We start from the raw sequence: 14,230 nt of genomic DNA on the forward strand, positions 1-14,230 counted from the left end.
AGCCCGGGGGAAATAAGCTTTGCATGCTTGAAGCATTCGGCGATTGAGATGCGAACTCTGAATCTAGGGGTTGTGTAATGTCAGTTTATTAATCGGAATGCCCGGTTTGAGCAGCCCCATTCATTGTCGTCGGCCGCCATTGAACCGATGCCGACAACCGGGTCGACCACTGCGGCGGAGAAGGGTAACCCCTCGATGAACTCTATTGCCATGATTAGGAAACGGCTGATGAGAGGTGGGATAGGCATGTTTCTATTGGGTGTGACGGCTAAATTAACAAATGAGGAAGTAAACTGTTTACAGGGGCGGATTGTTTCTCGCCTGTTTGATGCCCTTTGCAGCACCATCGGCCTACCTACTAAATACCCCTGCTCGCCTTACCTGCTACTATCAGTAATTTACCTAGGTATTGATGCTGGAGGTTTGATATAGGCCCGTGAGCGATGTTGTCGACGTCGTTGATTACCGTTCGGACTGATGACCTGAACCAATTTATTTGTCACCTTCTCTCCATCTACACCTTGCTTTGTGACTCGGCTTTCTCGTTGAACCTTTTTCTCTGCCTGTTACAATCTACATCTGCAGCTCAGCCTCATGTCAGTCAAGTCAGTGTCAAACGCACACGCCCTGCCAAGTACACACGCCACTGCTACCTAACAAGGGACCATATGGGGCAGGGGCGCTGAAGAATTGCCTAGAAACCCACTAAACTGTTGGCGCGAGGCCTTAAATATGTCTAAAAATGCATTAAAAACGTCTTCTACTAATCGCCTAATTTGACCAAAAACGCCTCTTGACCACTAAAAAAGATGTGGCCGCTGCACCTGGCATAATCTTCCCCGCTTCTTTTCCTTCTCCCGCTGCCCAGCTCCATCTTCCCCCATCTTCCAAGGCTTCCATAACTCCTTCTTTTCCTTTTTCCTCTGTCACACACTTTTTATACTCAAAACCATCAACGGCTCTTCAACACACATCTCCCAAGAAATGCGTTGCTAACACATGCCCCTCTGGCTGCGGCGTCATACCCAACCCGTAGAGCTGCCCTCCAAACCACGCCCGACTCCCGCCCTTCCGCCTCCGCTTCCACCATGCGCGCCATGCCCATCATTCGCAGCCGCACCGGCTGCTTCACGTGCCGCCGTCGCAAGAAGAAGTGCAACGAGGAGAAGCCTCTTTGCAGCGGCTGTCGACGGAATCATCTTGAGTGCACCTGGCCGACCGAGAACAACAATACGCTGCAGACGCGCGGCAAGAATCCCTCTTCGGCAGCCATCTCGAAGCCGGCTGCAAACAAGCCACGGGCCAGCTCTCTCACGGACAAGGATTTCGACATGGCCGCCGCCGCCGCCGCCCTTCGGGACTCGACGGCGAGCGACCGCGCGCATTCGCGTTCCTCCTCGGGGAGCAGCCATGCTCACACCGACCTGGACATGATCGCTGCTGAGCCCGTCGACGCCGAAATCGTCCGCGACACTTCCTCGCCAATCATGCCCGTGTCGCCGGTCCCCTCCCACGCCGCTGAACTCTTTCCCGACATGTTCTCCGACGCGAGGGCCCTCACAATTTCCACCATGAGCCTCAGCGCTGCAACCGCCGCCGCCGACCCGTCCTCGCTCCTCACGCTGTCCCCGCTCTCGCTACTCCCCGACCACGGACGCGAATCTTCGGACTTGCTCAGCTACTACCTCACTCGCACCGCCAACAGCATGGGCAACGGCTCCACCGACGTCAATCCCTTCATCTCCAAGCTCGTCCCCCTGGCCTTTGCCAATCCGCTCGTCCTCCAGCTGCTCCTCGCTCAGAGCGCCTCTCATCGACAGTCTGCCGAGGGAGGTGGCGGCTGCCTCGGCACTGAGGTCGCGCACCACTACTACACCGACTCACTGCGCATGTTTCGCAACGTTGTCGGCGAGTACGTCGCGGGCAAGGAGGAGAATACGCTGGCTCTGACCGTCGGCAGCTTGGTTCTCTGTCTGACAGAGGTGGCCAGAGGCGATGTCCATGGCACCATCTTTGACCACCTGCGTGCTTCCGAGTCCATGCTCAACCTGCTGCTGACCCGACCCAAGTCGGAGATTCCAAATGACCTGCCCGACTTTCTTGTCGAGTTCGCCATCCACATGACCGTCACCAGCATCATGTCCACCGATCCCAAGCGCGCGCCCCCAGAGCTCAGCCCGCGAATCGAAGGTCTTGCCCGCAGCCTCATCTCCAAAGGCTACGTCGGTCAGTTGTCGGGTTGCTGGCTCGAGCTCCTCTTGCTGATTCCTCACGTCTACCACCTCGGCCACCGCATCCTTGCCAGCCGTGTGGACGGGAAGCCGACGCCGCAAGCCGACGACATCATCACCTTTGGCATGCTCCAGTCGCAAATCATGGCCTTTTTCCCCGACATGTCCGTCAACCCATACTCGCGCCTGGCCGGCCTCGTCTTCAAGCAGGGCGTGTTGCTCTACCTCTGGAGTATCCTCGGAACCACGCACCAGCACTGCGGCGGCAACACGGCCCACCGAAACCTCGTGGCCGGCGCTGTCGCCGACGCCCTGTCCCTGCTGGGTCAGTTCCCCGCGACGCTGCGCATCAACACCAGCCTGTGCTGGCCTCTCATCGTCATTGGGTCCTGCACCACCGATGCCGATGCCCAGCGGGTCCTGAGGGAGCGCCTGCAGGCCATGCACGGCACCATTGGCCTCGGCAACATGAAGGAGACGCTGATCCTGCTGGAGCACATCTGGACCAAGGCCCCAGAGGACGTGAGCCCCTGGAAACTCTCTGAGGTGATGCAAGAGCGCCAAGTGTGGATCTCTTTTGCCTGACGAGGCGATTGATTCATTTAGCATGATTACTGCTCATCTTACAACGTAGTCGCAGGGCAGAGGGACAAGTGCCATGGCCGTAATACGCCATGAGCACAATCTAGCGGAGCACGGTGACTGCAATGAAGCTGGAGCCTACGAGGGAATACGGGCATGTCTACACGTATGGAACTATCAGTGTGTGAGGCGTACATGGTGGCTGCGCAGCTTGACGAATGCATCAAACCCACGAGGCCCCAGGGTGCAGCCCAGGCCTGAATTCTTCCAACCCACCCACGCAAGATCCTGTCAGCAAGTTAGCATGTGCGTGCTGCGACTCTGCACGCTTCAACGTACCGGATTTGGGCAGTCGCAGCGATTCACGAACAAGGTGCCCGCCTCGACCTGCTCGCCAATCTCCTCGCCCTGCGCCACGTCCCTCGTCCAGATGCTCGCCGTCAGGCCGTACTCACTGTCATTCATCAGCGCCACCGCCTCGTCGTCACTGCTTACCTTCATGACGGGGATGATGGGCCCAAATGTCTCGACTGTCATGACGTCCATGGAGTGGTTGACATTGGTGAGAATTCGAGGGGCGATGTAGCTGCCGCGAGACGGCAGAGTCTGGAACGAGGCGTTGGCAGGCGTCGCGTCTACAGCGCCCTTGCTTAGGGCGTCATCGACTTGTGCGGTGATGGCCTTGACTGCTGCCGCGGAAATCACAGGGCCAACAGTCGTAGCCTTGTCCGCCGGGTCTCCGAGTTTATATCTAATCCCCATCAGCCTTGGTTAGCTCCGTCACCATCTAGTAGAGACTCACCCTTGCAACTCTTTCTGCAGCTCCGCCACAAACGCATCATGCACGTCCTCGTGCACGTACACCCTCTCCACCGCGCAGCAGCTCTGTCCCGAGTTAAAGACGGCGCCGTCAACAATGTTGGCCGCCGTCCACTTGAGATGTGCATCTGCGCGGACGTACGCGGGGTCTTTGCCGCCGAGCTCCAGGTTCAGCCCGACGACGCGGTCGACGGTGGCCCTCTTCATCGCCAGGCCGCCGGCCGTGGACCCCGTAAAGCAGACCTGCGCCACGGCAGGGTGCCGCGCGGCCTGCTGCACGATGTCGGCGCTGCCGGTGTGGAGGACCTGGAAGACGCCTGCGGGCAGGCCGGCGGCGGTAAAGGCCTCGAGGAAGCGTTCACCAACGAGTGGCGTCTGCGGCGAGGGCTTGAGGAGCACGGGGCAGCCAGCGAGGAGGGCGGGAACGATGGTGTTGATTGTGATGAGATATGGAAACTTTTTTTTTTGTTAGCGTTGATAATTTGTCGAGTTTTACTTCCATGCATCTGAGCAATATGATTCATGACTCAATCCCCAGTCCCGTGCATATTGACAGTGTTCTGACGTCCATATACTTACATTCCACGCCGAAACAATCAGGACCGGTCCTACCGGCTCCTGGCTCGTCCACCTCTTGAAACCCTCTTCCTCCTGCCCTCTTATGTCCCCCAGCGCCTCCTCGGCCCTCTCCAGCATATAATCAGCCCGCTTCCGCATCGTCTCAATCTCGGTGCCCGCAAACGCCGCGGGCCGTCCCATCTGCGCCGTGAGCTCCTCCTCCAGCGTCGCCTTGATGCCCGCGAGGTAGTCGAGCGCGGCGACGATCCAGGTTTTGCGCTGGGCGAGCGTGGTTCTGCGGTAGCTGGCGAAGGAGGCGGACGCGGCGGAGAGGAGGGCGGCAGGGGAGGAGATGCCGGGATGGGTGAAGATGGGGAGGCCCGTGGAGGGCGAGATGGTGGTGATGGACATGTTTTGGGGGGGCGGGGGGGCTGTGTAGTGGGGATGGCGGAAAAATTAAAGGATGTAAATGGGGGAGGATGAGAGAAAGAGGGAGAGAGAGAGAGAGAAGGAGAAAGAGAGGGAAGAGTAAAAGGAAGAGAGGAATATATAATTTGGTGTAGGTTGGTTTAGGTGAGCAATGGTCGGCAGGCGCACCGGTGCCGCGAGCCGCCGCTGTGGGACGGACGGCGGACGGACGGCGGGAAGGGCTTCTTCTCCACGTTTTTTTGGAACCGCGCTGGCGGTACGACTATACGGGCTGCTACCTTGGTTATGATGTGAGACTATATTTAGTTTTTTTTTTTTTCCACGTGATGAATCTACGAGTTGCTCTTATGAGCATGTTTGCTATTCCCTTCTCCAACGTGGAAGCAGGTAGAGAACCCGCAGACATTCTTCTTGTTGGTGGTGTATACTTGGTACGGGGCATCGTTTTGGCGCAGTTGGTTTGTCTCTCCCCCAAAGCCAGGCTAATTCAAGTTCTGAGATTCATGTTCAAATCCAGTTTGACACGGATGCAGGCAAAGCAGCACCAGGGCATGTGCACTTTAGACTCTATAGTAGAACATTTCTTTTTAGGGAACAAATGGCCTTTTTTAGTCACAAACATCCTTTTATGTATAGTTAAACGGCCGTTTTGTGTTGACAACGCCTGTTTCTGTGGTTTATTCATGCTCCAGATACTCACAGCGTACCCTCTCGTCCTCGCTGCCACCCATCACCGCACAGTCTGCAAGACCGCGCGGTATTTAAATACGGAGTGACGCAAAACTTTGGGCCAGGCATTAATTAAATATTTGTTTACCCCCAAATTTTACCCCATTACTCCAGCTTTCTTTCCCCGGCTTTTACTTGGTGCTTTTTCATCTCATTTCGTAACGCATTCTCAGCTACCAATCAGACGCTTTTTACTTATCTCGGGCTTCGCTAGGGCAGACCCCGTCCGCCCACTCATGCGCGGCGGAAGCAGCAAGGTTGGGCGGCGTTTCTTATCTTTTTTCATGGGGAAGAAAAGGTCCGGCGGAAGTAACGAAAGGTAACTTGTACATGTGTTTTATTGTCTTTTTTTTTAATTGTTTTAAAGACGCCTAGGCCCTTTTTTTTCTGTTCTTCTTGAATGCTAGTAAACTCATCGCTTTCATGCAATAACACAACAAATATCAAAATATCAACCATCATCATATCCCCCCCCCCCCGCGCGCGGGAAAACTATTTTGCCCTCCCTTCCTCTACGACGCAGCACGCTTCGCATCAAGCAGGAATCCGCAGACTTTAGTCGCCAGCATCTTGCCGCAGTGCGGCCATGCCACGCGGCTCATGCCATCGCGGTACATGTCCTCGGAGAAGACGCCAATCGAGTACCGCCCCTTGAGGATGAGCGTCATGGTCTCTTCGTCAAACTCGGGATGGCCCTGGAACGACAGGATGCGGCCGGGCCTGTACATGCCGTGGACGCCGCAGCGCGCGGAGCCGCCGATGCTATCGACGCCAGGCGACAACACCGTGACGGCGTCGCGGTGTGTCTGATGCATGTGCTAGGAGAGGGGGCATTGTCAGCGCAAGACTTGGGTAAAGAAAGAAGAAAAATGAGAATGCTTACAATAGACGGTACGCCGAAAAACTGTTGGCCCGTGGCGTTTAGGTCGATTCGCGTCACCGAATTCTCCCACCCGCCTGGGCTGACCTCGACGCGACCGCCGAGCGTGCGCGCGATAATCTGGTGTCCGAAGCAGATGCCCACGACGGGCTTGCGCGAGTTTTTAAAAAAGTCTGAGAGGTAGTCGATGAGCGCCACGATCCATGGCTTATTCTCAAACGCCGTGTGCTCTGTCCGGTCAGCTCGTTTTGCCTCTTGTCAACCCGTCAAGGCGGAGGGGAGGGCCAACAGGGGGGGTAAGGGGAACAAGGGCCGACTCAACTGCTTCCGGAAATCATCAACCCGTCAAAATCTTCAAACACTGGGTACACATGCGCGCTGACGACATCCCACTTGCTCACCACGAGCTCCGTCTGCGCGTCGGCGCCGGGCAGCCCGCGCATGCCCTCGGCGAGCAGGTCGCGGAACATGTCCCCGTAGGAGCCCCGGAGTTCGACTACGCCCGGGAAGGGGACATCGCACTCGAGCACGGCGAGACGAAACTTGTTGTTGGCCATGGCAAGCAATACTAGGTTTTGGCAACGGGTCAAAATGTAGGTCTGCGTGCGTGTGTGTGTGTGTGTGTGTTTCGTTATTCTCTCTGCGGCCAAAAAGTTTTCTGCATGTGGGAGCAAAAACGGTCAAGCGCAGAGCGAGGCGTTACAGGAAAGAATACTTGAAACAAAAAAAAGTTCTGCCCGGATGGAAACAAAGAGGGGGAAAATCACTCTCCCACAACAAGAATCGAGAGCGAGAAAGAAAGAAGGGAAGGGAACGAAAAGAAAAAAAGCACCACCAGCCAACCCACGCGAGCTCTCCGCTGCCCGTTCCTCCTGCCCCCTCTCTCCTCTCGACTCCCCTTTCTGGGGCTACAGGGTCTCTTTTCTTCTCCAACAATGCCTCACTACGTCAACGTGTGGGATCCCATGACCCAGGACCCATGTTCTTCTCCGTGGTCGTAATCTCACTCTGCCCGCCTGCGGCTACGCGCTGCCCTCTCCCGATACCTCCTTGGTTCTGCGGAGCTACGAGGGGAGCACGGGAGGAGAAGGAGGAAGAAGGGGCGGGGTTGGTTTTTGGTGGTCCTTGATGGGCAGAGAATTTTCCCTCCTCCATAACGGCGACGTACATATCTGTGACCTGATGGAAACCCCATGTCCACGCCTTGCACCTCCTGATTGGATCCCTGGGTCTCTGTCAAGCTCTCTTTCTCTCTCTCCACCGCGTGAAGTGTGTGTCTGCTTGTCCGTGTAGCGAACGGGCTAGGTCGGGTTGGTTCAAGTTGTCCCTGGGTCCGTAGAAAAGTCCCCGCCAACGCCGCGCTCCGGTCCCGGCGGACGGCCGGGTTTCGTCTTGATTTTTTTTTTCAGTGATTCTGCCATCTTAACTAGCACATCTTATTGCTGCTAGGACCCTGAGTGGGGTGGTAAGGGCCCTCATGATGAGATAATTTTCCTCAGCTCGCGAATTCAGGCGCTGTATCAGTACTTTTCGGAGCAACTCGGTTTTTGTTCTGGAAGCTGCGGATACTGAAAAGCTTAAAAAAAATACTGCCTTTTCTGGTGTATTTCAGTATTTGGATACCTTGCCCACCGGTAGCTGCCGAAAAACAGGTGGCGCTGCCCAAGTTACTGGGGAAAAGAGGGTAATGAATGGCCCGTGACCTTGACGGCTGTTGAAATCTGCAGAGCATGGAAACTTTTTTTGAGTTTCCTGTGGGCCACCACTTCATGACTTGCGTGCTCATCAATGCCATGCTCAGGCTGTGTCTCAGCCCCCAAAACTCAGCAGAGGCTTTTTAAATATTTTACATGAACCAGCTAGGTTTCTGTTAGTCAATGAAAAAAGTCGGCAGCGTCTCCCCGGCGCGGGGTGCCCCCTTGTTCTAGTGCGGCTGTCCGCTCATGGTTATGATGCCAACCCTGTCTCTTTCTCAGACGGCGCGATGCGCAGGATATTGACATGATGGCCGTACATGACAGACCGGGGATAGTTGTTGCCTGTGACGAGGCAACGCGGACAGCGGCAGCACGAATCAGTTTCTGAGATGATGATCCTACATAGCAGGCAACTGTGTGCTAGCGGCGCCGTCCGTCAACTGAGCTTCCGGTTGACGCAAGATCGACAAGATGATGCTTGGTATTGTTACCAAGTTTTTTTCATGCCGTCACCTGCTCGATTCATTGTCCCGTCGCAGCCGAACGCGCCGGCCTCGCCGTCTATTTATCCCCCATCACCTGGTCTGTCTGAGCCGAGCACTCTGGGGAGTTGTCTCAGACGTTGATTCGCCAGCAAAAAAAAAAAAGAATGTCACCACATCGCCAAGAGCTGATGGGCTTTGGCTGAGCTGGGAAAAAAAGTAAGCAGGTAGTAGGGTGGTTGCCGTATTCGCTGGCCGCGATTCAGTAAACGTCTAGAGGTCGAGTCCAAGATGCGCGAAGCGTAATCCAGATAGCCTCCCTATGTTCGCCGTGCTTGGAGAATTTCCTCGATGATGCAAGGGCCGGATTTTTCTCCCCAAACCCACATTTATGTCGTGTCGTGTCGTGAAGCCGTGATGGCTGTGAAACCGCGACGCCAATGAGGCTCAAAGTTCTTCATCTCCACTTATTTTCAACACTGTCCTAATCGCTACTGGCAAAGATCCAAACCGCCTAATTGAGCTACACGGTAATACAATGAGTGTCAGTTGTTGCTGCGTATGCGAGAATGCTCTTTTATCTACATTTGATAATGTGCTGCTTTTTAAGCATAGACAAACTTTATCCCCTGAGTGCTACGGAATGCTAGCAGCTAGCGCCAAGTGCGCGTCTATACCACCCACCCTATACTCGGCCAAGTTGCTTTGAAGATGCTTTTCCGCTGTAAGGTGTTAAACTCGCTGTAAATGTTTGTCCAGGCATGATTTACTCGGCGTTCTACTTAGGATTAAAGGCAGGTCTGCTTGATCAGGAGTCCGAGCAGCCGCGCGTCTGCCCAGACGTCTAGGCATCAGCCGACTAAACATGGACGAGTAGATCTCTGCGCTTGTTGCGTAAGCCTTGCCTCAAAGGGTAATAAGGCAGAGTACATATGACGGGATAATACTAGGTACGGATACAGGAACCGTTACGGCCCCATTTTAAATTCCAATAAACAGGTTCTTATTCGATGTCTTGCATCGCAACGAGCAGGAACCTGAGCTACACGGAGGGAGTGGGGTGGCGTAAATCCATGACGTTGGATCATGACGATTTCGTGTTGCAACTACAAAATAATTCCATAGTCGAATTCTACATGCTGAAAACTTCGACGTCTAATACCAGTCATGGAAACCTCAAATCCAGATGTACCACGAGCCCCGGCTCTAGTGGTTCACGATGAGCTGCCACCTCGAGACCAAAACCCACTCAACCAGCAAACGGCCACAAGTTCCGCTACTGATGAATGCGAACCTACCCAGAGCCACGCGTTCGCAAACCAAACATCCGTCAACGCCAAGCAATATGGCCTCAATCACCGCGAAGCCGAGTACAGTGAGGTGCTGGACCTGGGATGGAATGAAGACGACAAGAGCAAGCTTCAACCCATCGTGCAGGGTCTTGAGAATGAGCATCTGTGGGCTCTTTTGCGCCGTTTCAACAAGCAAGCCTTCCGAGTCCGACGAATCGAGCAGCCGCCACTCGCGAACCTAGATATGAACATTGCGGATGAAGAAGAGTTCTCTCCCGAAAAATTACGTGCTCAATTGGAGCGATGCTACGTCTCAGTCGTGGTACCACTATGCTCTGCTTGGAACCATGTCGCCCGCCTGCGTTCGTGGAATGAGCGTAATCGCACCCTGGCCTTTTTTCTCTTTTACGTGTGCGCATGGATTCTGGACCTGCTAGTGCCTACTACGGTACTATTCATCATTGCTTTGATACTGGCGCCCCGTGTGCGAAATGTAGCGTTCCCGCCCGCGCCCGTCGCTGTCATTGATTCCAGCACCGGACATCTGCAGACGCCTGCCGCAGGGTTCGCCGCGACCGATGACACCTTGACAGGTGCGCCAGAAAATGTGGCGGGTGAGGCAGTTGAGCAAGAAGCTCACAGTTTTGTCAACACAATCGGATCGGTAAGCAGCAACATGGAATCGACTCACCATGTTGGCAGACTGACATTACGGACAGGTCGCTCTCAGCACCACAATCGGGGACCCGACCCATGACGAGAAAAACGACGACAATTTCGCACCAGGCGCAGAGGAGCTGATAGGAAAAGTCTCGGAAGCGAAAGCGAGCGCTGCGGAAGGGGACCCTACCAAAGCCCACAACGAGACGCGGCAGCCTGCCTCAAAGATGGTATGGCAGCGCACTCGTCCTTTTATGCATGCACTTACAGACCTCGTCGATACGTGGGAACGCTTTGCAAATGCCCTGAACCCAACACCCCCGTTCCACAAGTCTCGTCCGAAATTCAGACTCGCGGCGCCTCTACTGCCCATTGTCCTAGCCTCACTCTACACCACTCCCTATATGCTGACAAAAATGTCTGGATTTGCGCTTGGATTCGTTCTTTTCGGCAAGCCGTTGCTGGATCGTCTGATCCAGATGCTTGAGGACACTTATCCACGATGGCAGCACTTTGTCGAGCTGCGCAACTCGATCCTCAGAGGCGTGCCAACGAATGCTCAGCTCACCATTACCCTTTTGCGTATTGGGGAGAAGAACAAGGCTCCGATTCCCGCGCCACCAGACCCAGACGCGGTAGCTGGCAAGAAGAAGCCTCATATAAAACAAGGGGAAGAGCATATTGGTAAGTGCAGATGCTGAGCAGAGCTTTCTGACGGTAGAAAGAGCTAACACTGGTGAAATGATGTAGGCCCTTCCAGCGAAAATGCCCTCACACCCCAAGAAGAAGCCGCATCGGATGGTGAGCAGAAGGTTACCAAACGACCCGGCAAGGGCCGTAGAGCCTTGGACATGCTGAAAGGCACAGTCAAAGGCGGCGTCTCGACAGCGCTGGCGGCCGATCGGGTAAAGGCATTCGCCGGAGACCACCACGCAAAGGAGAGGGTCGGCGTGGTTAAGCAAAGCGCAAAGTCCCCCAATGTCGGCCCTGTCCGCTTCGAAGCCCGGTACAAGGGCAAAAAGGGCTTTGCGTACGTGACGGAGACGTCGACGACGCCCGCGCTGAGCTGGTCGCAGGACGACAACAGCGCCGCGCCGGCTTGGACTATTTTGATTTCGGACATAAGGGCGATTAAAAAGGTCGGCGGCTTTGCTTGGCCGAGTAAAATGGTCATTGGGTGGTCGCTGAAGAAGCAGATTGTGGATGGCCTGGTTATTGAGACGGAGGATGGGAGTGAGTATCACTTGACGGCGGTTTTGACTCGAGACGAGGTCTTTAATCGGCTCATTGCCATGGGCGACCAGATGTGGCAATTATGGTAGAATCCACAGGCCGGATGACACGATGTTTTATAGCCGGACACTATCTTGGTGTTTTGTATCGGGTTGATGGCTAGTTTCTTGCTGATATGCTAGTAGCTGGCCAAGCACAGAAAGCGTCTGCTGAATACCGAATGAATTCCTGCCATCTAATCAAGACGCACGTAGTAATGTAGCCCCAATCTTGTACATCATCTCACTGCTTTCGCCAGAGGCCGGTAAACAGCATCCCACATTTGTGCACGAATCCACTCCCTGAGTTCCTCACCGTCGCTCGGAATGCCCTCTTCCTGCGCGAGACCCTCCTCCACCGCGCAGCAAATCACCCCAGCCGCAATCTCCACGCTGACGTCGCGCGCGTCTTCAAGGTCGGGCAGCAGAGCACGTGTCGGATCCTCGAGAGCGGGCGACTTGGCCTTGAGGGCTTCGACGGCCGCGACCAGCATCTTTTTGGAAACGAGCCGGCTGCGGGACAAGACGGCGCCGAGGCCGATGCCAGGAAAACAAGTTGCATTATTGCATTCAGCTAAAAAACAAAAACCAAAAAGTTGGATATTAGTATCATGTTTGTGTTTTTTTTTTCTTCTTTTCTCTACAAGATTTTGACTTGCCAATGTCATATTTCCTGCCCCCGTGCTCGACTGGAGGAAACGGACTGCCCGTCGCCACGAGAGCCTTGCCGTCGGTCCATTGCAAGAGGTCGCTGGGCTTGGCTTCATGCAGACGCGTCGGGTTGCTCAAGGGAAAGATGATGGGCCGCTCGACATGCTTTGCCATTTCGCAAACAATTTCTTTGGTAAAGGCGTTTGGCTTGGTCGATGTGCCAATCAAGACGTGCGGCTTGGCTTGCGTGATTACGGAAAGCAAGTCGTGTTTCTTGTCGGCTGCTGCTGGCCACTCGTCATTGTCCCTGGCAAATGGAACTTGGGCCGGATTTAAATCATTGCTCTGTGATTTGAGCAAAAGTCCAGATTTATCAATGCACCTTGCCGCAAATTATTAGCCCTGGTTAGCTGCAAATCGTCTCCGATTGTTTTTTTGGATCGTGGTACAGGCGCATGCAGAGAGGAGTCTGGCGATGGAAGAAAAGAAGAGAGGACTTCGAAGCAGAATCAGCACGACTCACCAGATTTGCTTGCGTGCGTCTTCCTTAGACTTGTCTGCCTGTGTGACAATGGCATCGGCGAGCTGGTCCGCTATTCCCATCCCGGCAGTCCCCGAGCCAAATATAACAACGCGCACGTCGTTGATGCCGACGTTGCTGATTTGAATTGCAGCTAGCATGGCAGCCAAGGTCACGCACCCAGTGCCCTGGATATCATCATTGAAACATGCAATCTCGGACTGGTATCTGTCGAGGATTCTCCGGGCATTTTGGAGGCCAAAATCCTCACTTGACAAATTAGCAAATGTTGACGATAAAACATTGATGCAAATGCTGTAAATTCTCAAGCGACTTACAAGTGAATATAGGCATTTGGATAAAGTTTGCGAGCGGATTGGACGAATTTATCCACAAAGTCGTCGTATTCTTTGCCACGTACACGACGCTCCTGCAAACCGAGATATAGTTCATTCTTCAGCAACTCCTCATTCTAGAAACCTTTGTTAGACCCAAATGCTCTCTTTCAAGAGAGGGTGAGCGGAACTTTACATTCGTACCGCAGTCCAGGACGACGGGCAGCTGACGGGAGGGGTGAATGCCGGCACACAATGTTGTAATGGCCAGCTTCGCGGCCGAAATGAGAATTGCACCGACACCTTGATCCCCGATACCTAAGATCTAGGATATGCCTTAGTAGGTTCGTTGAATCGTCTTGACTTTTTGCGTGTATTACCTCTTCGCCGTCACTGACGACAATGTAATCGATATCCTCTACATTGTCATTGGCAGCCAAGCTCTGCTCAATCGAATCCTGGTCGCGAATATTGAGAAAGCATCCCTCTGGTTTTCGAAAAAGCCGAGAATAGTTTTGAATGGCGTCCCCTTCTGTAGGTGTGTAAATGATGCTAAACATTTCCTTGAGGTGCGTTTCGAGCAGCTAGCGCGCACCTGTGTGAGCGTATACCATTCCATGCCATGGAGAAGAAGAAGACAAAAAAAAAAAAGAAAAAAAAGCATGCGACGGACCTTGTAATATAGAACCTCGTTTTGCGCCTTCATGCTAGCCATGAATGTGTTTTTGGCCAAGTCATCGCCACAGCTAGAGTACTGCTGGTACGCTCGATCGACTTGCTCCTCGAGCGTCTGGATCTTGGGCGGTAATAATCCGTGCAGCTTGAATTCTCTTCGCTCATTGTTTGGAAACGCGGATCCCTTGTTATACTGAGCCAGCGAAAGCAAAATCTGTCCAGTGAATGGACATTTTAGGGCATCGGCTGCTGCGCGAGGCAGGTGGTTGAACCTTGAGGATTGCTTCTCTGTAGGCATGATGATGATGATGATGGGCGATGGCAGAAGCCGCTGGACAGAGATGCAGTTTTGGTAGGCAGCAGAGAAATGCAATAGTCGGATTTTTTTGAATTTAGCAAAAGGCTGCTACGAGAGGAAG

General features: G+C 54.1%; 5 protein-coding genes across 5 annotated transcripts; 2 read left to right on the forward strand and 3 right to left on the reverse strand.

The window, feature by feature from the left end:
* Positions 1-1,088: 1,088 nt before the first annotated feature.
* BBA_07300 (C6 transcription factor) lies at positions 1,089-2,816 on the forward strand (the record flags this gene model as incomplete). Its single annotated transcript, XM_008602397.1, has 1 exon — positions 1,089-2,816. One exon carries the CDS (start codon positions 1,089-1,091, stop codon positions 2,814-2,816), a length of 1,728 nt encoding a protein of 575 aa, XP_008600619.1.
* A 174-nt stretch (positions 2,817-2,990) lies between these two features.
* BBA_07301 (aldehyde dehydrogenase (NAD) family protein) lies at positions 2,991-4,601 on the reverse strand (the record flags this gene model as incomplete). The annotated part of the gene is made up of 4 exons (XM_008602398.1): positions 2,991-3,101; positions 3,153-3,564; positions 3,616-4,088; positions 4,212-4,601. 4 exons carry the CDS (start codon positions 4,599-4,601, stop codon positions 2,991-2,993), a joined length of 1,386 nt encoding a protein of 461 aa, XP_008600620.1.
* A 1,259-nt stretch (positions 4,602-5,860) lies between these two features.
* On the reverse strand, positions 5,861-6,785 carry BBA_07302 (GMP synthase; the record flags this gene model as incomplete). Its single annotated transcript, XM_008602399.1, has 3 exons — positions 5,861-6,166; positions 6,232-6,458; positions 6,551-6,785. The coding sequence occupies 3 exons, from the start codon at positions 6,783-6,785 to the stop codon at positions 5,861-5,863; spliced, it is 768 nt and encodes a 255-aa protein (XP_008600621.1).
* A 2,789-nt stretch (positions 6,786-9,574) lies between these two features.
* On the forward strand, positions 9,575-11,681 carry BBA_07303 (uncharacterized protein; the record flags this gene model as incomplete). The annotated part of the gene is made up of 3 exons (XM_008602400.1): positions 9,575-10,363; positions 10,419-11,043; positions 11,110-11,681. The coding sequence occupies 3 exons, from the start codon at positions 9,575-9,577 to the stop codon at positions 11,679-11,681; spliced, it is 1,986 nt and encodes a 661-aa protein (XP_008600622.1).
* Positions 11,682-11,869: 188 nt separating this feature from the next.
* BBA_07304 (malate dehydrogenase, putative) lies at positions 11,870-14,109 on the reverse strand (the record flags this gene model as incomplete). Its single annotated transcript, XM_008602401.1, has 7 exons — positions 11,870-12,204; positions 12,275-12,663; positions 12,805-13,071; positions 13,140-13,273; positions 13,333-13,461; positions 13,517-13,720; positions 13,810-14,109. 7 exons carry the CDS (start codon positions 14,107-14,109, stop codon positions 11,870-11,872), a joined length of 1,758 nt encoding a protein of 585 aa, XP_008600623.1.
* Positions 14,110-14,230: the final 121 nt, after the last annotated feature.

The sequence above is a fragment of the Beauveria bassiana genome (assembly GCF_000280675.1).
Source record: "Beauveria bassiana ARSEF 2860 unplaced genomic scaffold BBA_S00024, whole genome shotgun sequence".
Lineage (NCBI taxonomy): Eukaryota > Fungi > Ascomycota > Sordariomycetes > Hypocreales > Cordycipitaceae > Beauveria > Beauveria bassiana.